The sequence below is a fragment of the Herpailurus yagouaroundi genome, unplaced genomic scaffold (genome assembly GCF_014898765.1).
Source record: "Herpailurus yagouaroundi ecotype Mexico unplaced genomic scaffold, PumYag 185, whole genome shotgun sequence".
NCBI lineage: Eukaryota > Metazoa > Chordata > Mammalia > Carnivora > Felidae > Herpailurus > Herpailurus yagouaroundi.
Window position 1 is genome coordinate 22033583 of NW_024412416.1, and position 23307 is coordinate 22056889.

At 42.5% G+C, this 23307-nt stretch overlaps 1 protein-coding gene across 1 annotated transcript in view; it reads right to left on the reverse strand.

Moving 5' to 3' along the window:
- OTUD7A (OTU deubiquitinase 7A) overlaps positions 1-23307 on the reverse strand; it is a 386234-nt gene that overhangs the window by 39591 nt on the left and 323336 nt on the right. The window contains exons 7-9 of the mRNA XM_040493910.1: positions 9602-9703; positions 5923-6050; positions 4993-5105 (exon numbers count right to left, since the gene is read on the reverse strand). Coding sequence (XP_040349844.1) covers positions 4993-5105; positions 5923-6050; positions 9602-9703 — 343 coding nt within the window. The remainder of the gene's footprint in view (positions 1-4992; positions 5106-5922; positions 6051-9601; positions 9704-23307) is intronic.

The following is a 23307-nucleotide window of genomic DNA, read 5'->3' on the forward strand; positions in this document are numbered from 1 at the left end:
TATTTTTGGGACAGAGAGAGACAGAGCACGAACGGGGGAGGGGCAGAGAGAGAGGGAGACACAGAATGGGAAACAGGCTCCAGGCTCTGAGCCATCAGCCCAGAGCCCGACGCGGGGCTCGAACTCACGGACCGCGAGATCGTGACCTGGCTGAAGTCGGACGCTTAACCCACTGCGCCACCCAGGCGCCCCAAACCCAGTGCATTTAAGTTTGGGTCTCTGGTCACGGTCCACCAAGCTCTTTTATTTGCTCTCCTTATGCAGTTGTCCTGAAACTAGATGAAGTACCCAGAGACCTTCACTAATAGCTGTCAGAGATTTTCATCACTTTCAGAACAAGTAACTGGGTTCTTCTGATCGCACACACCTCTTTTCTTGGAGTATGGTGTGGATCTGCAGGTGCAAGAAGGTGAAGGGCAGCCAGATTTAGGGCAGAGTTATTTCCTTATTACCTCCCTGTCTTCCTTCTGGGGAGCATCCCTCTCCCTGTGCCCCTCATGAGGGCTCAAGCACCCAGGATGGCAACAATGATGATGGTTAGACAGGGCTATAAAAACCCCAGCAGCAGCCCTTTGGGAGGGTTGCATTTCAAGGGTGGTATCTCAGAGGGTCTCTGGAGCAGCAGCAGTAGCACAGGACATTTGATTTCTATTATTTTGGCCATGGAGAAATGGATACATTTTGATTTGCAAGCATCAGAGGGAATTCATTCTGTGGCTGTAAGTGTGCCCTGCTCAGAAGCACCTGGCTCTGCCTTGGTCTTGGCTCTTTACTATGCTTGCAAGTATATGTCTGTGGATGCCATCATCTGTCTTGTGCATCTGAAGTTCAACAGGAAGCCCATACTCACCTTGCCTTCCTGGGGTCTTCAAGGGTGCCCTGCTCTGTGATCATGTACTCTGGGGCATCAGCCCTAAGCACCTTATCCATGGTGGCTATCTAGCTGGTAGCTTTCCCTGCCTGGACGCCAACCTGGTCTACACCCTTCTCCTTGGGCAAACAGTGGACATGCATCTCTGCCTCCAGGGTCTCTTGCCAGGTTCTGCCAGTGAGCCTGGGGGCCAGCCGCTATGAATCGTGCAGGAAGAAGAAAGAAAGAGGGCCAAGCTCATTCTTGAGTCTGCCCTTCAGTCCCTTCCAACCACTTCAAATACTTAAACTCCCCATGTTCTGGGGGAAGTAATGGATTTAAAAATGATATCAGGCCAGTGTCCATGCCAGGGAGAAGCTGACCCCCATCTGTGCCAGTACTAGGAGGCCAGAAGCTGGGCAGGGAGCAGGAGAGAGGGCAGGGCTCGTGCTGCTGCTGTTGCTACACTTGTCCCTCATCCCTGGGAACCAGGTTTCCTAATGAGCCAGGTATAGGAGGGAACACAAAGAGGGCCATTTTAGTCTTTGTTACTATCACACCTGCAAACTCATTCTCTCTTGCTTAGCTCTCTCCTATCCCCAAATGAAACCTGGAAAATTTGTGTGGCTTGTCTGGTTGCTTCTCCTGGGGGCTGCCAGGCCCAGGCCATTTTGCTGTTTCTCACATCACTGCCTCCTCATTCTCTGGCTGCCATCTGTGACCCCTGTGCGGTTGCCACAGGCCAGAGAGGAGAGGCTGAAAGTCCTTCTTGACTCTTCTTTTGGGTGCCCACTGGGCTTGGTGGAGGCCCAAATGCTGACCCTGTTTTTATGGAGGTGCTTTTGTAGGTCTTGGGACCTCCCCACAGCTCACTCACTGTCTCCGCCCTTAGTTCCCTGGACAGAGGTGGTGGCACCCTAATCTGATGTCTTATGATCAGCCTTCTGGCCTCTTGGGTTTACCCTCATTGTAGGCAGAGTCCTCCTGAAGACAGCCCAGCTTAGGCCTCATCCCAGGGTTCACTCCTGGTGCTCAGAAAGCATGCATGCATAGCTCTTAGCACTGCATAATCCTCCATGGCTGTGAGGACTTGGGAGCTGGCCAGCCTCAGCTGGCCAGCTCCTCAGCTTCAGAGCCTTGGGGAAGACAGTGGGTACTAGTCTCTAAGGCCCTCAAGCCCCAAAGATGCCCCACATCTCTTAGCTCAATGTGAGGAGGGAAACCTCTTCCCTTTGCCCAGGGAAGATTGAGGCAAAATGCAGATACTGACAACTCACTAAAAAACAGTCTCTTTTGAACTTCTGAACCCCAAGGGGAGGTGGGAGTTCCATGGCAGGGGAGCCTCTCCTGGAGGGAGAGAACATACTGGTATTCTTGTTAGCTTGACCATATGAGAGTGGTCCAGAAGGAAGGGAAAGGTGAAAAGACCAGGTGAGAGAGACTAAAAGCTGGTTTCTCATGCAGAGCTCACACACGTTTACCAAAGTAACATGTCAGAACCAAAAAAGCTTCATTTCTAGCAGTTCCTTGCCTCCTTCTGAGATTCACCTGTTGCTGTGGGATACAAGCGAGCATCCCAAGCCCAAACATGGCCCTGTTGGCTGCAGACATCAGGCCAGAAAACTCTGAGCTCTGGCATGGGAGGGGCCATGGGGGTAATATTTGAGCTCCTGGAACCATTAAAAACTCAGGAGAAACCAGCCATGAGGGCTTGGACACCATCCTGAAGAGCATTTCCTTATTGTGGTCTGTGCAAATGGCCAGCAAAGAGGGGATGCTCCTGAAGGCCTGGCAGGTGTCAGAGTTCCCACCTGCATCAGGTATTGTCCACCCCTGCCTAGTACCTCTGTGCCCCTGATGGAAGAGGACGCTGGTAGCTTGTGTGATGTTTATTGGCTCCCCAAACCTGCTGGTCCAAGTTACAGTGGAGGGGGTTAAAAAAAAACAAGGGATCTCTTGTGGGGGGAATACCATCTTTCATCTAGCACTCACTGCCTAGACACATTTTTATCTTTACAACTGAGGCCAAATTTATGGTGAAGGGGTCCTGGGTGTGTGTGTGTGGGGGGGTGGAATTTGGAAATGCATGAGAGCTACAGTTGGGTTGGCAGGTATCAGCCACACCAGAGCCCTCTTCTTGTGAGCTGGGGAGAGTGGGTAGCTAGTCCAATGCCTTCTGTCTCTCTCCCATTCCTTCAAAGTTTAAGAGAAGAACAGAGCTGCGGCCCAACACCAAGGAGGCCCCTCTGCTGTGGTCTTGCCCTGAGTTGGCAAACCTGAGTCCCATGGGAAGGAGACAGAAACAAACACTAGATACACCACTCTTTCAGCCCATCACTCAACTCTGGGTCCTCTTGGTTCCCAGGGAGCAGGAGAAGCTGAGACCTTAAGAGCTAAGATACACCTGATCAGCTGTGTGACCATGTCCCAAGTGCCTCCTGGATGGGGGGGGGGACTCTGGGGACACAGGATATGGTGATGGTCACCTATTATTATTGTACTCCCCCATCCCAGAAGACACACTGGGGTAGAGTCAATCCACCTACATCTGTGGCAGGTGCCAGAGAGGCAACAATGAAAGGGATGCCAAGGAATTCTTTAGGCACATCTCAGGCATGGCTCAGGAGGCATGGAAAAGCAGAGTGTGGAATTTTCAGGAATGAATTGAGTGTTTAGAATTTTGTGTCCTTAAATGTCCTAAATAAGATAGACTTTTGGGACTGACATGTCACATTATTAAAACAAAGTGAAAAAACAACCCCGTGGGAATTGTGTTATGGGTTTCTGTACTGAAAGGCTGATCTTTGAGGGTCCCCAATATAGTGCCAGGCCCGGGAAGCCCCAGGCCTTGCTTGCTGGTGGCTGAGGGCCCAGAGGCCAAGATGTGGGGCCAGGACATACTCCCAGCACGGGCTGTCTACTGGCGTCTGATCCTTTCTTGGGTCTCCTCAGTGTCAACACTCAGGCTTTCTTTCTTTCTTTTTTTTTTTTTTTTTTTTTTTTTCAAAGAGAGTATGTGATGTGTGAACAGTGGAGATAGAGGGAGAGGAAGAGAAAATCTCAAGCAGGCTCCCTGTTCAGCGTGGAACCTGACACAGGGCTTGATACCATGACCCTGGAATCATGACCTGAGCTAAAATCAAGAGTCAGATGCTTAACCAACAGAGCCACCCAGGCACCCCAAATGCTCAGGCTTACTTGTTTGGCTGAGACTTTTTCTAGGGTGACAGCTTGGCCCTCAACTTCAGTAGGTGTGAACCAAAGCACATACCTCCTTTGAAATGCTATGGCCACGGGTTTGGTGACTGTTTTGTTTGGCCACACTCTTCATTCTCATATTGGATGTTTAAGCTGTGTCTTTAGGAACAAGTTACTCCCTACACATGCACAAAGCCAAAATCTTTTTGCCAGTAATGTGCATAACATCTATGGAGTTCATTGGGAGATGCTGGGCTCACTTAATGACCTCTTGCTCTCAGTGTGATTTATTTATTTATTTATTTATTTATTTATTTATTTTTAGTGTTTATTTATTTTTGAGAGAGAGAGAGAGAGAGAGAGAGCATCTGAAGTGGGCTCTGCACTGCAGTAGCCAGCCTGATGCAGGGCTTGAGTTTACAAACCATGAGATCACGACCTGAACTGAAGTTGGATGCTCAACCAACTGAGCCACCCAGGCTCCCCTCAGTGTGACTTCTTGAAGTCAGGAATTAAATAGATTCTTAGGTGGAAAAAATCCAAACCCAACTGCTTGAGGCTTCTGAGCCTGGTGAGTACAACAGCAGTGGTTCAGGGTCTCCCAAGTCACATGCCTCCTACAAAGGCTGGCTGAGCAGGGAGTCCTCTCTCCAGGACTGCCCGCAATGAGGAAGGGAAAACACTGGTGACCTTCATGCCTCTACCTGCAAAATGCATGCAAGGCTGTGTAAACTTTCCCCCAAATATCTGGCAGGGGTCCAGCCAGGCTTCACAACTCTGTGTCCTCACAACTCTCAAATCCTTGAGGAGAATGTAGTGTCTGAAGGCAGGAGTCTTTGTGTTTCCCCAGCCTGGGGTTACCACGTGCTCCCTCAAGCCACTTCCCACGCTGGGTGGCCGGGAACTCAAGGTGACCACTGGGGAGGGGAAGGGGCAGCACTTACCCCCCGCCTGTGCCACCGTTCTTGCTGAAGTGCGTGCGTGGCTCGCTGGATGCCAATTTCAGTAGCTCAGTCCACTCCCGCTCCCATTCCTCCTCGGTGTACACCAGCCCTGACTGGCACAATGGAAGCCGGCTCAGGAGGTGGTGGGCCAGCCTCCTCACCCGCCCCCCACTCCAGGTGAGCCTGGCGGCCCTGCTGGACCCCTGGTTCAGTCCAAGCCCAACCAATACCCAGGCTGGGCACCACCTGCTAGTGGCCACCGACTGTCCCCGTATGCTATTGACAATATTTCTTCAGAATGCCCAGTCTCCAATTTCAATGCTGTTGGGGGTCCACCCAGAAACAAGGGTCATTCCCAGGGGGTAAGAATGACAAAACACAATCTACACACACACCAGGCTTGGGGTTGACCATTAAAAAGTTTAAAGGGATGATGGGCCAAGTTCAATCAGAGAGCAGGCAGATTCTTCTTCTAGGACAGCAAAGTGCTAATGTCCCTCATAATCAGGAGGACTGGGATTCTCTCTGGATCAAGTACAAGAGCTGGGGCTGTAGATTGTGCCAGGACCACCCTGTGGCTACACCTGGCCTTCAAGCCACCACCAGTAGTGACCAGACATAGGTGACTGCATAATTCATCATCCAAGCCAGGACACCTTTTGAGAGTGAAGGTGGTTGGTTTTCATAACTATGCAAGGACAGGCGGTGAGAGTGGACATGTTGTCACTGTGTGTGTGCCAGGGTCTGAGCTTTTGTAATGGGCACCTCTTCAGTGGGTTTAAATGGGGAAGGCTTTACTACTCCCAGAAGCCATTGCTGCCTGACCTCATAAGACGGACGTGGCCTTGGGGCACAGCTCTGGACTCCACCATGGCCCATGGCTGTGCTTGGTGTGGGTCCCAGGCTCTGGACATCCCAGCAGATACCAACCTCCTTGTTCTGCTGTGTCTGCTGCCACCTCCACCTTCGCTTTAGGGCTTCCCTTTCAGCCCCTGTCCTCATCATGGTGTAGAGAGCTTTCCGCAAAACCAGGTCCCGGTCGTGAAACCCCCACATTCCTGCAGTAGGAGGCCCATGAGGAGCAGAGGAGAGAGACAGGATGTGAGGAGGGGGACAAGTCAGTAGGTAACTCAGACTGCCACAACTTACCAGACCTGGCCTCCTGCATCTGCACACAAAGATAACTCATTAGTTAGCCATCAATTCCCCTGATTAGCTAGCAATTTCCCTCTTGTGTCTTTCCCCATTTCCCCTTGAAGCAGGTTGGTAAATGAAAGAGGATGTGCCCTTCTCAGAGAAACAACAGTGGGTGAAACCAAATGCTGCCTCTTTCTGGGACCCTTGGCAAGACACTTTGAATTTCACAGGTTTGTTTTGAGGGACCTCATGTTCACCATCCAGCTCTTGTGTTTGAGTGAGAGATAGCCTCTGTGGATAAACTGGTGATGTGTCTTCACATGGGGTCTTGAGCCAGGATGGCAATCAGACCCTGGTTTCATCTAGGGTCTGCCACATCTGATGTCTCTGCCCTAAGGCATCTCAGCCTCCTGAGAAGCAGAGCATCAGTGGACACCACTGCAAACATCTGTACCTAAGAGAAAGTACCTGCTTTTGAGGTAGAAGGTCTTTCTCCCTCACCCCTTCCCTGGCCTTTGCTGGGTGTTAAGGGATTATAAGGAAAACCAACCATTTCTGAGTACATTCTTGGGGCAGGTCAGATGTGGTCAAGAGACTCAACAAATGAAACAAACAATAATGAGAGGTGAGGCTCTTGCTGTGGGGAAAGAGTGGGGGAATCTATCCATCCATCCATCTATCCATCCATGCATCCATATCCATCCATTTAATTAAATGGCATTAATTCTACTTAATTAATTCTGAACTCATTTCATAAAAGGGGTGAGACACCATTCTGGTCATTGGCAATACCCACAGCAGCAATCAGGACAGACTAAGTTCCTAAAATCTCACAGAGCACACACTGGGGGAAGGTGGAGCAGCCATTGAATTAGCACATAACAAACCACCTCAGGGGCAGCGGCACCATAAGGGGAGATGAAGCAGGCCAACGGGATGCTGGTTGGCATTGGTCATGGTGTGAATGGAGACATCAGAGCATAGACTCGAGTGGGTATAGGAGGGAGCTGGGTTGCCATTCCAGGCAGAGGGACAGGCCAGGCACCAGCCCCAAGGGGCGCCCACGTGGAATACTTGAGAAACGGCAAGAGGGAAAGGTGGCTGGGGGAAGAATCAAGCAGACAAGGTGAAGAGTGAAAAGGTGGACTTTTAAGTGAGCTGAGGGCCCCTGGAGAGCTTTCATAAGAGGAGTGACCTGCACTGACCTAATCTTTAAAGGCTCAATCTGGCCATGCATCCTTTAGTGCAAAGGTATGCAATAACCAGGGGCTGCTATGGGCTTTCCATCAAGAGAGGCTTTTGTCTTTTTCTACAACATAGACAGAGGGCAGTGACCATTAATGCTCCTGTTATAAACAGGCCAAGCTGATCTTACTCATCCCTCAGACCTGCCTGTAGTCGCCTCTCAGGACTCTCCCAGGTAGGGCAAGTCCAGTCTCAGCTGGACTCCACGGCTCCTTGTTCAGGTCTCTCTTGCAAAGAGGGTCTCTCTGCCCCATGGATGTTTGCTTACGAGTCTGGCTTTAGGATTGCTGTCATTTCTGTGTGTGCCCCCCAACCCTAGGTCAGTGTCAGGCCTGGTCTGCAGGTTTAATAAGCACTGCTGGTCAGTGTTGTGTGGCTGCTTTGGGCAGTGCTGCCCCTCCCTGTGGGGTTTAGCAATTGGAGTACAAAAGGAAAACAAGGTACCAGGAGAAAAGAACCAATTGGCCATGAGCCCCAGACTCAGCCATGGCCCAGCCTCTTCAGCAGCTGGAACAAGGCTGGCCATGGGAGGCTTTCTCTTCCTAGGCAGACAGGAGGCCCACTGTGCTCACTGAGAAAACGTCTGCCCTTAGACCAGACCACAGTGACATGTGACCTGGTTTGTGTCTTTGCCCACCTGTAGTGCTGAGAGGAGCAGTGCTTCTACACACTTCAGTTTCTGAGGGCCAAAGGCATTTCCTTTGTAATGAGGCAGTTGTTTGACAAAGATGAGAGATTTCTTTTGTGTTCTTTCAAGATTTTACACACAACAAAGTGAAGAAATGTGTTCCACAGCAGGGGAATAGTTAATACATTATGATGAAATATGACACAACTACCAAAACATAAGAAATTCACAATATGATTTTAAGGGAAAAAATGCTGGATTCCAAACTGTGAACACTGTGAGATCATAATTTCACTGGAAGAAGAGACAAAATACACCAAAACATTAAAAGTGGCCCTTTCTGGGTGGTAGAATTGTTGATTTTTATTTTCTTACTGTGACGAATGTGGAATACTTTTATAATGCCAACAAACAGAAATGTGTTCTCTCTGAAATGGAAAGGAAGCAGGTAGGTGGGAGCCTTTGTGTCCCCCATCACCCCTGGCCAAGCCTGTGGAATGTGGCCCCTTGCTCTGGGGCTCCATTCTCCTAAGAGGCTCTCAGGCCCCTTTGCAGACCCAATGCATTTCCCTCTGTGGGTTTTAGGCATCTCACTTCTGTCCACTTGTTGCTGGAAAGGCCTCACCACAGGGCCAAAGAGAGGTTTGGGGTCCAGCCCTTGCTCTGGGTCATAGGATCAACTGTATTTACCTGGGGAGGGGAGTTTGACCAACAAGGAATATTCCAATATGCCAACTAAGAATATTCTCATTTGAAAGTCCCATCTATGGAGAGATCCTTCATTATAGGACTGAGGAGGACAGACAGCTCTTGATGCCTGGGTCCCTGGCACAAATCCAGGCCTGTCTGTTAAAACTGATCTGGCTTTATGTGTATAAGGCTGGGTCTAGAAGGGGTGCTTGAGCTTCCAGAAAGTCTACCATGGGCCCTCAGTTATTCAAATAGTGCCACTCATGCCTGTGCACCCGCTGGGATGGCTTTTTGCAACCAGGAAGCACACAACTCTGCTGAAGGTTGCTGACCTCTCTGCTTTATATTCCAATTACATAGATTCCCCTGTGATTTCCCCAAATGATATCTATGTCTTTTTGTCAGTCCATGTGCATGGACTGCTGTCAGTGTGGTGGCTCTGTACCTACCCAACCTAATGTACTGCTCCCCAAACTTCCTGCTCAAGCCCAACCAAGCTCAGACCTGCTTCCAAACATCCTGTTAATTCCTGCCTTCATGCTTTTCCATGCAGTCTCCCTACCTGAAGTGTCCTTTTTTGTATTATTTCAAGTCCTTCAAATCTCAGTAAAATCCTGCCTCCTCCAGGAAGTCCTCTTTTATTGCTCTAGGTCATGATGTCTAATCCCCGTCACTGCAGCTCATGATTAGGCCTCTTTCTTTTATATCAGGTCTTTTCTCATGTGTGCTCTGTGTTCTCACCAAGCCTGCCAACTACTTGACAAGAAGGGCTGAATTGTTGCCTCCATCCCTTGGGGACTCTTCCAGCTGAGTGATGTGCATGGCTCTACTTAGCATAGGTCTGTCCTTTAACAATGATCAGAGCAGGCCTGGGGTGCTGCCACCCTCTGTCTCTGTTGTAGAGCTTACCCAGAGAGGCGGCGTGTAAAAGGCAGTTCCCATCTCCTGTAGTGGCCAAAGGAAGAAGCCGTTTACAGCTCGTGCACACGGTGGACCACCAGTTCAGGCGACCTGAAACAGAAGCTCACTTTAGAAGAGAATCCCAGAATAGACCATTTGAATGTTTGCTAAGTAAACATAGACATCAGCAGATGATTTTTGAGAGGGTTCTAGAAAACTTCAGTGGGAAAGTAGAACATTATGGCTATTTTCTCTTTAAGATAAGAAACGGTCAAATCCTCCCATCAATTAGCAAGAGGATTAAGACACTCCAGGGCAAAGCCTTTTCTCCTTGAATTTGGGAACATTTTATACACACACACACACACACACATACACACACACACACACACACTTTCTCTGTGTGTAATTTCCTTGAACACAATTTCCCTTTCTGAAAGTTATTCTTTTCTCTTATACCATCCTTTTTTTGATGCATACATACCTTCAAAAGTATGGTTTACATTTAATTTAACATATCCAAACCATTATAGCTACTTAGGTATATTCCTGTTAAATCTCACTAACACATCCAGAGACTTCTGCTTCCAGGAAGATGGAGTAGACATACTTTCTCCTATTCCTTATCTTAAGTACAACTAAAAATCATGGACATCATGTGTAAAATAACACAGGAAGACTTAAAAGTGGAGGAAGGGGCAGATTGATCGGGAAACTTGGGATCTGAGAAGCAACATGGTGGTAGGTTCTCTGGAGTTTCTTTTTGCCCCCAAATCCCAGACCAGGTACTGGAGAAGTTGGCAACCTGGAGACACCAGTGGGGGCAAAGGAATCACACTCTCTCTAGACAGTATTCAAGGAAAGGGGCAGCTTAGGAATACAGACAGTAACTACTCTATTTCAGTCAAGTGCCACAGAAGAAACTATACCTCATCATCATCTCTGCCAGCAAAGGGCAAGAGGGGAGATGAAACTTCCAGCCTTAAGAGACATAATGAGCTACTCACCACCCGTTCCCCCAGTGCCAGATGGTGTCAGAGAATGTTGAAAGCATTGCCAGCAACTCAGCCCTGCTGGGTGATAATATGGACTCCACCCCCCACCAACTGAGAACATATGGAGAACTTGGCCTTTCACACCTCTCTGGTGGCAATGAAGTCCCTCTGCTCCCTCCCAGCAGTACAAGAAGCCCATGCCTTCACAGGCGTCAACAGAGGCAGAGTGGAGAACCTGTGCTTCTACCCTATTCTGGCAGTTATTACCAATCTACAACTCCAGACATCAGATGAACAGAAAAAGAGAACCCATCCGACCTGCGGTAAAGAATACTAAAGGGATACAGTAGAGAATACTGCAGGGTGCAAAGAAGGAATAAATGGGCTTTAAAAGGCATGTATGTTGGTAAATGTAAATAAATGTTAGCTGTTTAAAGCAATATAATAAATGCCTTTTTGAGGACTAAAGTATATGTAGAATTAAAGCACATGACAGCAATAACACAAAATACGGAAATGTGTAATAAATGACATAAATCCTAAGACCCTTACACTGACCACCAGGAAGTGGTAAAAGGGCCAACTTAAAGTAATTCTAATAGCTTGACAGTGGGCTTTGGAAACTATAGGGTAACCACTACAAGAATAATAAAAGAATGTATAACTGACAAGCAAGTAGTGGGGAAACCATAATAATAAATATTCTTAAATAATTCAAAAGAATATTAGAGAGAAGAAAAAGGAGACACAATAAAACACAACATAATAAACAGCAAGATAATGGATTTGAACCAAAATATATCTGTATTTATATTAAATGTGAGTGAGCTAAATACTCCAATTAAAAGATACTGTCAACCTTGTTTAAAAAAACAAGTATATGCTGCTGACAAAAGACACCATAAACATAATGACACAGAAATGTAACAGTAACTAGGTAGAGAAAGATACAACATTCAAAAACTAGGCAAAGGGGCTCTTGGGTGGCTCAGCTGGTTAAGTGTCTGAGTCTTGATTTCGGCTCAAGGTCATGCTCTCGTGGTTCATAAGATTGAGTCCCACATCAGGCTTTGCCCTGACATCATGGAGCCTGCTTGGGATTCTCTCTCTCCTTCTCTCTCTACCCCTTCCCCCTCAAGCTTTCACTCCATCTCTCAAAATAAATAAATTAAAAAAAAAAACTTTGAAAAATCAAAAAAAAAAAAAAAGCAAAAATAAAGCTAGTGAAGTCCTATTGATGTCAGATGTAGGTGACATTATTAAGGCACAGGATAAATGGATATTTCATAAATATGGCACAATAAAGTCAAATGGAAAATATAACAACACTTAATGTGTATATACCTAAGACTTAGTCTAAAATATATATAAAGCAAAAATTGATAGACTCAACAGAGAAATAAACAAAACCCAAAGTCAAAACTGGAGGTTTTTAACCAAATTCTCTTGATAAATGATAGACTCAACAAACAAAAACTTCAGTAGAGATTAAATAGAATTCAAGAATTTGACATGTATATAACTTTACATATATATAACACTTCACCCACAGACTGCAAAATAATTACACTTTTTTTTTCAAGTCACATGGAATATTTTCCAATATTGACCACATATTGGGCTATAAAAAAGTGTCAACAAATTTCAAAGGATTTGCAATCATTCATAGTATGTGCTCTGGTCGTAATAAAAATAGGTTAGAAATCAATGAGAAAATCAAGAAAAGTAGCCATCTTGGGCTGCTATAACAAAATACCACAGACTGGGTAGCTTAAAAAACAGACACTTATTTCTCACAGTTGTAGAGGCTGAAAGTCCCAGACTGAAGTGCTGGCTGATGTGGTTCCTGATGAGAACCCTCTTCCAGGTTTTCAGGTGGCAGACTTCTTGCTGTGTCCTCTCATGTTGGACAGTGAGCTCTGATCTTTTCCTCCTTTTGTAAGGACACTAATCCCATCATGGGGGCCCCATCTTCATGGCCTTATCTAAACTTAATTACCTTTCAAAGGCCCTACTGCCAAATACCATCACACTAGGGATCAGGGTTCCAACATAGGGATTTACGGGGGACAAAAACATTCAGTCAATAGAAGTACCCAATAAGGCAGTTTGTTCACTGAATGTGGCTGTCCCCCAAGGGGACTACCCTTTCAACTGCTTTTTAGGTAATGAGCAAGATGAACAGTATAGTAGTTATATAGACCTGTTTTGAAAATTCAATTCCTCCCTGGCCATTTATGGCTATGTTGCTTCCTTTTTTTCTGTAGTGGAAACCCTATGCTTGTCTGTCTGGCACACCCTCTGGGTGGAAGTTTAGCCAAAAGGGAACCTAGGGGATTCATACTTAGTTATGATTCAGTTTTATAAAAATACTTTGTCCTTCTTATGGCTAACCTTTGTGGATGAGAGGTACAGTTGTGATTAGGAAGAGATTGAAAAAGAAATAGGTAAGTTACAGGCATTGTGATGGCATATGCCAATCTTGTGATAGAGGGGAGAAGCAACAACTCTAGCATGTGGGGAAAGAACATATCAGACTGCAGAATGTGTAGGGGAGGGAAGTACATTGATCATGTTTTACTTCTTAGGACCACCTTGTAGGTTTCCACATGAAGAAAAATGCTCCTGTGGGATATCCCAGATGTTGCACATACCTCAAATATAGCAGAACCTTTCTCCTGTGACTGAGAAGTCTCAGGGTTTCTGCCAGCATCCATGAAGCCATGGAAAGCTAATTTATTAGCTTTCAAGTAAAACTTTGGACATCTCACAGTTATTGACAAAAAACATAGGCCTCATAAAATACAAAGTTTACTATCCATCAGGGGAGGAAGGTCCCACAAAATACAATAGGATGGGTTGAAAATATTAGAAGAACAGGAATGAACACAAAGTAGCCTGAGCCTTACCAGGACTGAAACCCGGCCTCAACTCATCATTCTGTGACCAGAGTAAGGTAATTAGCCACAGAAGGTGAAGGGTGAGCCCTTTCTACAGGAGGACAACATCATTTGGAGTCTCTGAAATTTTATATTCACAAGGTCTATAAGGCAAGCAAAAAATTACTAGGTATGCCAAATCCAAACAAAAACAAAAAACAAAAACCAACCAAACAATAAATCCCAAGAGTAACTGACTGAAAACCAAAAGGGAAAAATGGGGTAAGAGAAAAAGGCAAACAGATTATCCACATTTTGAAGTTATCTGACAGAGACTTTAAGTCACTATAATTAGTATGTTCAAGAAAATAGAAAAAATGAGGCAGAAGCAATATTTGAATAGATAATCATCAAGCATTCTCTAAAATTGATTAAAGACACCATTTTTAGAGGGTCTGTAAATTCCAAAAAGAATAAATACAAAGTAAATGGCATATAGTGAAAATTAGAAAATTAGAGAGAAACTCTTAAAAGCAGAGGAAAAAGAGAACTATTACATACCTAGAGGAATAGTGATATAAGCCTACACAGAGTGGAATGAGAACATCAAATTGCCAAAAGAAAATAACTTCCAATCTAGAGTTCTATACCCAGCAAAACTATCCTTAAACACTGAAATTGCCAGGAATGTAAGGTAACTTCCTCAATCTGGTATAGGTCACCTATGAAAAGCCTGCAGCTAACAGGATACTTAATAGTAAGATATTGGATGATTTCAACCTCAGATGGGGAACAGTACTCAATATTGATGATGGTCTGAACCTGTGCAATAAGGTAAGATGTTATGATAGAAAAGAAATGAATGGAACTGCACTTATCAGTAGATTACATAATTGTTTATATAGAAAATACTTAGTAATCTACCAAAACACTCCTAAGCCTAATAAGGGAACTTATATTTAGCAAGATCTCAGGAAGCAAGGTTATCTACAGGTATCATTTATATTTCTATTAAGTAGCAATATATGATTTAGAAAATGAAATAAAAAATGTAATACTTAGACATAACTCTCATGAAAAATGTTATATCTAGACTGAAAATTATAAAAATATAATACATTCCTGAGAAAATGTAAAGATTTAAATAAGTGGAGAGGGTAATTGTGCACATAGACTGAACTCCTTAATGATTCTGCATTCTCTCCAAGTTGATCTATAGATTTAACATAACCCCATGCAAAACTCCAGAAGCTACTTTTTAGAAGTTGACAACTTGATTCTAAATTTACATGGATAAAAAAAAAACCTAGAACAGCCAAAATAATCTTGAAGCAGAACAAAGTTGGAGGACTTACAGTTCCTGATTTGACAGCTGATTATAATGCCATAGTAATCAAGACAGTGTGCATATAAGAGAGACAACTAGATCAATGTGACAAAATATACAGACCAGAACAGACCCACACATTTATGGTGACTTAATTTTTTTTAATGTTTTTATATTATTTTTGAAAGAGAGAGAGAGAGAGAGACAGACAGACAGAGAGACAGAGAATCCTAACAAGGCTCCACACTCAGTGAGGAGCCTGAAGAAGGGCTTGATCCCACGACCCTGGGATCATAACCTGGGCTGAAGTCAAGAGTCGGATGCTCAACTCACTGACCCCCCAGATGCCCCTTATCTTATATTTCTAATGTTATGGGAAATTACTGTTGATGTATCTTTGTTTTCTAATGAAGCATAGTTGACATACAATGCTATATTAGTTTCAGGTGTATAACACAGTGATTTGACAATTCTAAACATTAGTCAATACTCACCCCAGTAAATGTAGTCACCATCTCTCACTATGCAATGTTATTACAATATTATGGACTATATTACTTATGCTGTATTTTTCATCTCCATGATTTATAACTGGAAGTTTGTACCCCTTAATCCCCTTTACCTATTTTATCCATCCCCCTCCCCCCTCTCCTCTGACAACTACCAACTTGTTCTCTGTATTTAAGTCTGTTTATTTTGTTTTTCTTTGTTTTGTTTTCATATTCCACATATAAGTGAAATAGTATGGTGTTTGTGTGTCTGGGAAACTATCTCTCCTTTAAATACGAATGGTAATCTTGCCACATACAGTATTCTTGGTTGTAGATTTTTTCCTTTTAGCATTTTGACTATATCAGGCTACCATATGGTATTTGTGACATATTATTTTTTATTTGGGGAACATAATATAAAAGCCACCTCTTGGGCCTTCAACTCTGTGGAATTTCCATCAAGTGAGAATGTTCCTAATAGATATTTCCAAGAAGTTGTGAAAACACTTGATTATTTTTTTTAAGAAAGGGAATAATACTAATAGGATTGGAAGCGTTGGGGGGCATCACATTATTTACATTCCAACAAGCCTTCTGTCATTATTGAGAATTAATTTTAATAAAGGGTGTTACTGCTTTCAGTCATCAATAATGAAATATGAAGGGCAAGAGTTACAAGTAATGCTGGGCGTTAAGGCTCTCAAAAGTACATTTAGTCCAGAGTTGGGAGAGTTATTGCTTAACAGATTACCACATTAACAAAGTTTAATATAATAAACTGCGTCAATAATGTGTTTAAACTGGATACCTATCTCCTCTACAGTGCTTCTTGGTTAAGATTCAGTAACTGGATTTAAATGGTAAGTGGTTTTACTCATATAAAATAATTGTACCCTTAATTCTAAATGAAAACATGTACTGAAATTAACACTACAAAATTAAATGGACAAGCCTCTATTATTGATGATGCTAATGCTTATGTTAACAAATTGGTGTATTCTCACCACTTGCAAATCATCTTATTAAAGCTAAATGAGAAATTCAATTAAGGGTCTTAACTGACAGTGCCACTGGATAACCAGTCAGAGACACAATTAGAAATAACATGCCATCAGTTGGTAACTTCTTTTTTTTCTTCCAGGCTATGAAATAGCAACTTGTCTCACCTGACTTTTTCAAAGCCTTTTAAAACATCCAGGCTGGGAGACATTAAAACTGGGTTGCCACAGAACGAAAGAAAATTACAAGATTCTCGCACAGCATTAACAGAGTGGCTGTCACCTGAAAACCCAACACATTTAATATTAAAGTGGGATGGCCCCATTCATCCTCTGAATTTGTTTGAGGCTGACAGAGGCTCCTCTCAAGAGCCAGTGGGTACAGGGGTGTTAGCAGAGAAACAGGGGAAGGACAGGGAGGTGATATGCTAATGAGGCAGGTGATCTGCATTAATGGGCAGACTCCATGGTATGCCCATCTAATAGTATTCCCTTCCATTCTTGCTCATAGAACGCTGCTATGTCTGGTGTTTTTTAGGGAAGACAAGATTCCTTCCCTGTTCTGTGGAACAAATGTTGCTAGGAACAAGACAATACATGCAATTCCATGATCCTTGCCAGGGACTGTGTTGGTGTGGCCACATACTGTCACTCAGCCTAGAAGATGGAAAAGAAATCTGCTGGGGCAGCTACTAGGAAAGTGTTGTTCATCCTTCAAAAGGAACATAGACAGGGCCTCTCCATCCCTTCCCTGAATACTGTTGTGTGAGGATATGTTGCCAGATGCATCTACAGCCATGTTGTATCCTGAATGGAGGCAGCACTGACCTGCTGAGGATAGAAGGGCAGAAGTCTGGGTCCTTCCTGACACTGAGTAGCTTCCAGCCTTACCATGAGCTTCCCTGTCCTCAGACTTCCTGTTCTGTGGGATAGTGATGGATTCTTGGCTGAAGGTCCTGCTGGCTTGGGTTAGTGTCTCCTGCTCACTGCAGGGCTGACAATAAATCACTCAGCTCTGCATGGGAGGGTGCACATTCCCATTTTACAGACAAGGAAACAGGCTCAGGGAGTCAATGAACATGCCAGGGTGCACTGAATCTTAAAGGGGCCATTGGTCATCCAGGGCAAAATCAGATCATGAACAAAGCTGATCTAATTTACTTGGACATGGTTGAGTTTGTCGGCAAGACAGTTTTAACTTCTGTGAGCTGGTATGATTTCAAAAAATATATTCTTCAAATAAGTAGTGGAGTTGAAGCTCAAATTTGTTACTCTGAAGTCATAGACCTAGTCTTTCTACTATGCTTCCTTAGAGAAACAAGGGTTGCTCATTCTCCTTTTCTGGCTCTTGCTCTTGCTGTGTCTTGCTTGATTTTCTCATTCCATTTTTTTTAAGTTTACTTATTTTGGGAGAGAGAGCATGTGCATGAGAGCTGAGGAGGGGCAGAGAGAGAATCCCAAGCAGGCTCTGAGCTGTCAATGTGGAGCCCCATGCAGGGCTCAAACCCACAAACCATGAGACCTGAGCTGAAACTGAGAGCCCGATGCTTAACCGACTGAGCCACCCAGGCACACCTCATTCCATTTTTACTATTAAAATTTTGAAGAGTGCCAAGGGAAGTACACCCATCATGCAGAACCAGGCCCCTGTGAACCCTTGAACCCTCTGTCATATTTACTTCAGCTCTTGCCTTTTGATGTAAAAGAAAAAAAATAAAGATTAAGTTGAAGTTCCCTTGATGTGTCTCCCCAGTTTTCATTCTCATTCCTCCTTCTCCAGCAGTACCACTACATGACTTTGGTGACCTTTGCATTATAGAACATAAAAACAGATACATTAAAGGTTGAAAAATGTGTGTTGTGCACGAGGCTTCTTCCTCTGCCTCTGGTTCCCACAATCAAAACCATGCTATTTCCTTCTTTCTCATATTCCTTCCTCCCTCTCTCCCTTTGTTCCATTCCCTTCTACTTCTGTCTCTGCCCACAATGCCACTCGTTGGGATTGCCAGTGTTCAGGCAGAGAAGGATCATTCCCTTTCTTTTCCCATAGAGCACACAGATCAGACAGTCCACTGCTCTGACCTCTCTTTGTTCCAACGACTCTTCCAGGAACTGGGAGAGTAAGCCAGGGTCATATGGCCCCTGGGGAGATGTGGTGGAGAATAAGTCCCATTGGGTCATTTAAGAATGGGTTATGAAATAATAGGCTGGTACCCTTGAAAAAAATCACTATCTGAAAAACAAAAGAAAAGATAGGGGTGTATTCTTTAAAAGAGGCAAAAGAGATATAACCAAAAGCAACGTAGGAATTTTGGTTGGGTCTTGGAATGAAAAAAAAAAATTAGAAATGAGATTTTGGGGCTAATTGGGAAAATGTGAATACAGACTCTATGTTAGATAGCATACTAAGTAAATGTTTATTTTTCTAAGGAGTGACAGTGTTCTGGCTTCACAGGAGAATTTTCGGATACTTAACAATACACATTCAAAAGGTTCAGAAAAAAAGTTAGAGGCCAGGTTCTGTGTGGTAGGTGTGCTTCCCTTGGCACTTTTCAACACTTTCACAGTAAAAATAGAATGAAAAAAAAAGAGCTGAAGCAAACATGACCTAACTAAAAACTGGTGACTCTGGCCACAAAGTAAATAGGTACTAATCTTTCAGCTTTCCTGCAGATTTGAAAATGTTTAAAACAAAAAGAATGCCATGTGAGTTTGTTTTGGTTTTACACTTGTAAATGGAGAAACTCTATTCTGGTGCCAAAGACAATATCTATATAAATTAACTCATTTGTCTTGATTTAGTTTTAAAAAAGTGGTTGAATTCAGTTAAACACACTTGGGGGGAATCTAACTGGTGCAGTGACTAATTTTACTAAATTTTTCTCTTCAATAGATGAGTTGGAATTTTTACAGTTTGGTTATAATTTTTGTATTTTTCAGAGACACAGAGCCCTGAAGCTTACAGGTGATTTCTCTGATGTGTCTCAGGTCTATCCCCTTTTGCATCCATGAGGACAGCATTAATAAATCATCATCCTTTTCAAGGCAGACATGCTAATCAATCATCAGTCTTTCCACAATGGAAACAGAAGACCACTCATACTTTTCAATTCAGAGCTCTGTGCGATAATGACCAATTGTTTCATGTTGACAATGGGGACATAATGAATTATTCACCCAAAAAGCAGGCTTTGGAAATCCTACTCCTGTAAATCTGAGGCCAGAGTATGAGATAGTCAAGGGCTCAGAGAGGTAGCCAGCGGAGTGGTTAAGCACAGGGACCCGGAACTAGATTTTCTGAGTTCAAATCTCAGTTTCACTATTTTTTAGAAGGGTGACCTGGAGAAGTTATTTTGACTAATGTCTCAGTCTCCTCTTCTGAAAAAGAGTAGAATTTTTATGAACAATATGTTATTTACTATTTGGGAAGCACTTAAAACAGGGCTTGGCATATAGAAAGTACCATATATGTGTTTTTCTCAAAACAGGTCCAAAAACCTGGGTTAAAGTAAGGAATGTATTTATGCATAATCTAATGAGTGAATAAGTGAACCACACCCTTTTGGATTAAACAGTACCTTCACATACCAAGGTCCTTTTGAGGGTAAGCAAAGAGTTGCTTTTGCATTTATGGAGGAGAAGTCTAAGGGAGACTCTTTGCACTCAGACTGCCCAGGGCTGCCCCGTGAGGTCTTCTGAGGCACGATGAGGCAAGGACCAGAAATTAGAGGAGCTGTTTAGAAGTTTGTACAGCAATGGGCCTTGCTGCTATACTTTCATTGAATTTATAAAAGTATTGGTTCAGAATAAATTGAAAGCTTAAAAAATGGTCTGTCAGTACAGAGAGCTTGAGAAGCCCTACTAGAGGTCCCCAGAAATGCAAATTACAACCTTGAATCAAGTTAAACTTTTTGCCTACATTCATTGTTTAATTTGTAGTATTGGTAGAAAGACGCTTTAAAGAAAAAAGTTTAATAAGTCTGAGGGGAAAGGAATCACATTAGGAATATAAGAAAAGAGGAGGAGCCAAGGTGGCCTTAACAGGTTATCATGTCCGAAAGACCAAACAAAATGACTGTTTAAGAACACTTTACTATTTCTCATATCCCTAAAACCTCATATTGATTTTTACTTGTTATTCTCTATTTAATTATTCTTAATTTCTTTGTCATACTTAGAGAATCCAATTTGAAATATGATCTTGTGTGCATGTGTAAAGAACAGCCAAGAAAGCGGGAGCTGAATGTTTTGTCCTCAGTCATTAGAAGACAGAAGCCCCTCTTCCTGAAACGAGTGGGAGGGACAGATTTAAAGAGAAAAAGGAGTCAGAGGAAATAATCCTCCTTGTCATCACTCCTTTGAAATGTATATCCAAGCCTGAAATAAAGTGTGGTCAATCCCCAATGACCAAAATACAAATATGGAATGAAATTAGAATATGCACCAACTCTGCATCTCCTGTGGGTGAAGATATTTTGCCTGTTTAATTACTTCACAAGAATCTGCAAAAAGGCTTTGAGATTCTGTGATGTGGGGAATTGGGACCAGGGATCCCCCTCACACCACGTGAAGTTAGGAACCTCAAGAACTATCCCCTAAGTGTAAAGATCAGAAATTATTTTCCTCCTGGCAAAGGAAGCTGAGAGGGAAATATGTCTCTTATAGACTGGGCTTAGCAGAAAAACAAAACAAAACAAAACAAAACAAAACAAAACAAAACAAAACAACTCTTTCCAGACATGTTGTAACTATTGACTTGGCTCTGACTTGAGCTAAAACTGATTTGTGGCTTGAAATGTCTAAGCAAAGAAATTAACATAAAGATTGGTTATAGGATGGTAATTTCCTTTGGGAGTCTGGCATAAACAAAGAAACAAATATATCACTCAACATGGTTGAGAACACCCTCAAGTCAGGCCATCAGACTCCCATGGATAATATCCTGCTCACAACCCCTAAACCCAACAGGAAAGCAGACATCATGAATAAGAGTTATAGACCCCAAGTCATAGCTACCTATGAACTTGAAGATAAAAATGGTCAGCTACAGACTATAAACAAATATGCTTAAAATGTTTAAAAGACATAAAAGAAGGAAACAATTAAGACCAAAGCATAAGAAACAGATTTGGAAAATAAAAATAGGACTTAAAAATGGAAGACGATTGGGGCACCTGGGTGAAGTTGGTGAAGCATCTGACTTTGGTTCAGGTCATGATCTCATGGTTTGTGAATTTGAGCCCTGCATTGGGCTCTGTGCTGACAGCTCAGAGCTTGGAGTCTGCTTCAGATTCTGTGTCTCCCTCTCTCTCTGCCCCTCCTCCACTTGTGCTTTGTCTCTCTCTCTCTCTCTCAGAAATAAACATTAAAAAAATTAAAAAAAAAATGGAAGAGGATAATAGAAATAAAACACAGTTTTACATTGAATTAGACAATGTCAAAGAAAAAAGATATGAATCTAAGTCAGAAGAAATTATTTAGAATGCAATTAAGAGGGAAAGAAAGAATATGAAAGACAGGCTAGTAGACATGAAGAACAGACTGGAAAACTCTAACATTGTCTAACTGAAATTCAGAGGCAATACTCAGGAGATCTCAATGGAGGAATTTTTCAGAAAAAATATATAGAAATAAATTCAAAGATTTAATAAATGTAAGACATTCCAAGCAAGAAAAATAAAATTAGTTTACTCCTTGATATACCCTAGTGAAACCACAGAATATAAGACAGAGAAAATATCTTAAAGTAGAATAGAAAAAAATCATCTTCAAAGTAGCAGACTGACAGCTGATGTCTCAAAAAAGAAAAAGAAAAAAGGAAAATAAGCCAATGCAATATCTTCAATGTGGTGAATGAAAATAACAGGCAACCTAGGGTACTCTGTCTAGAAAAAATGTTTTTCAGAAATGGAGGTAAAACAAAGGCATTTTAAGACTAATAAGAATGAAGAGAGTAAAATCACCAAGGAAATTCTAAAGGATGAACTTCAAATGGAAGAGCTAATACGTAAGAAGTAAAAAGAAACAAAAATGGTAAATATATGGATAAGTCTAAAGAAACACTGACTGTATAAAACAACAATAATAATGTCTGATGAGGATAAAACATAAAATTAAAATAAATGACAATAACTTATAAATCAAGAAGAGGGAGGGTGCAAATAAAATTAGACTAGTCTAAGGTCTCGGTATTGTCTGGGTATAGGTTGAGATGATGAATCTGGGATGTGATTCATATACATGTTATATGAATTAGGGTAACCTCTCAATAATAGAAAGAGGAAAAGAATAAAATAATTAAAAAAAAAGAAATATCTAAAACATGAGAATACAAAAGTACTAAATGTAAAAGTATGGCAAATGGTGCTTCAGACCAATTTTAACCTAAAGAAAGCTAGGATAACTGAACTAATTATCAAATAAAATAAACTGAGAGGAAAGAAAGCATTACTAGAGTTAAATAAGCTCTCTTTAAAATGTTCAGCACCTCAGTTCATGAGGAAGACATAACTTTAGTTGCTGTATTTAATGACACAAATCGATTTAAAAATCCATTAAAATAAAAGGAGATATAAACAAATGCACAATCATAATGGGGAATTCTCATGCATCAGTAATTAAGAGTTCCAGTAAAAAATAAATACATAGATTTTAACAACATAATAAACGACCAAATGTACATATATAAAATAATGCAGTCCACAATAGAAGACTATGTTCTTTTCAAGAAGACATGTGACATTAAGAAGACAGAAAGATCATATTCTGGTCGTTAAAGCAAAAGGTCTCAATAAATTTCAAGTCAAACAGATCATGTTCTCTGACTATACAACAATTAAGGCAGAAATCAATAGTACAAAAGCAACCAGAAATATTTAATGTCCTTTCCACTTATTTAGAAGTCAAAAAATACTTCAAATAATTCATAGGTCAAAGAATAAATAAAAATAAAAATAAGAATACTTTTGAATTGTACAATAACACAAATGCTATATTTCAAAACTTGTAGAATGTGGCTAAAATAG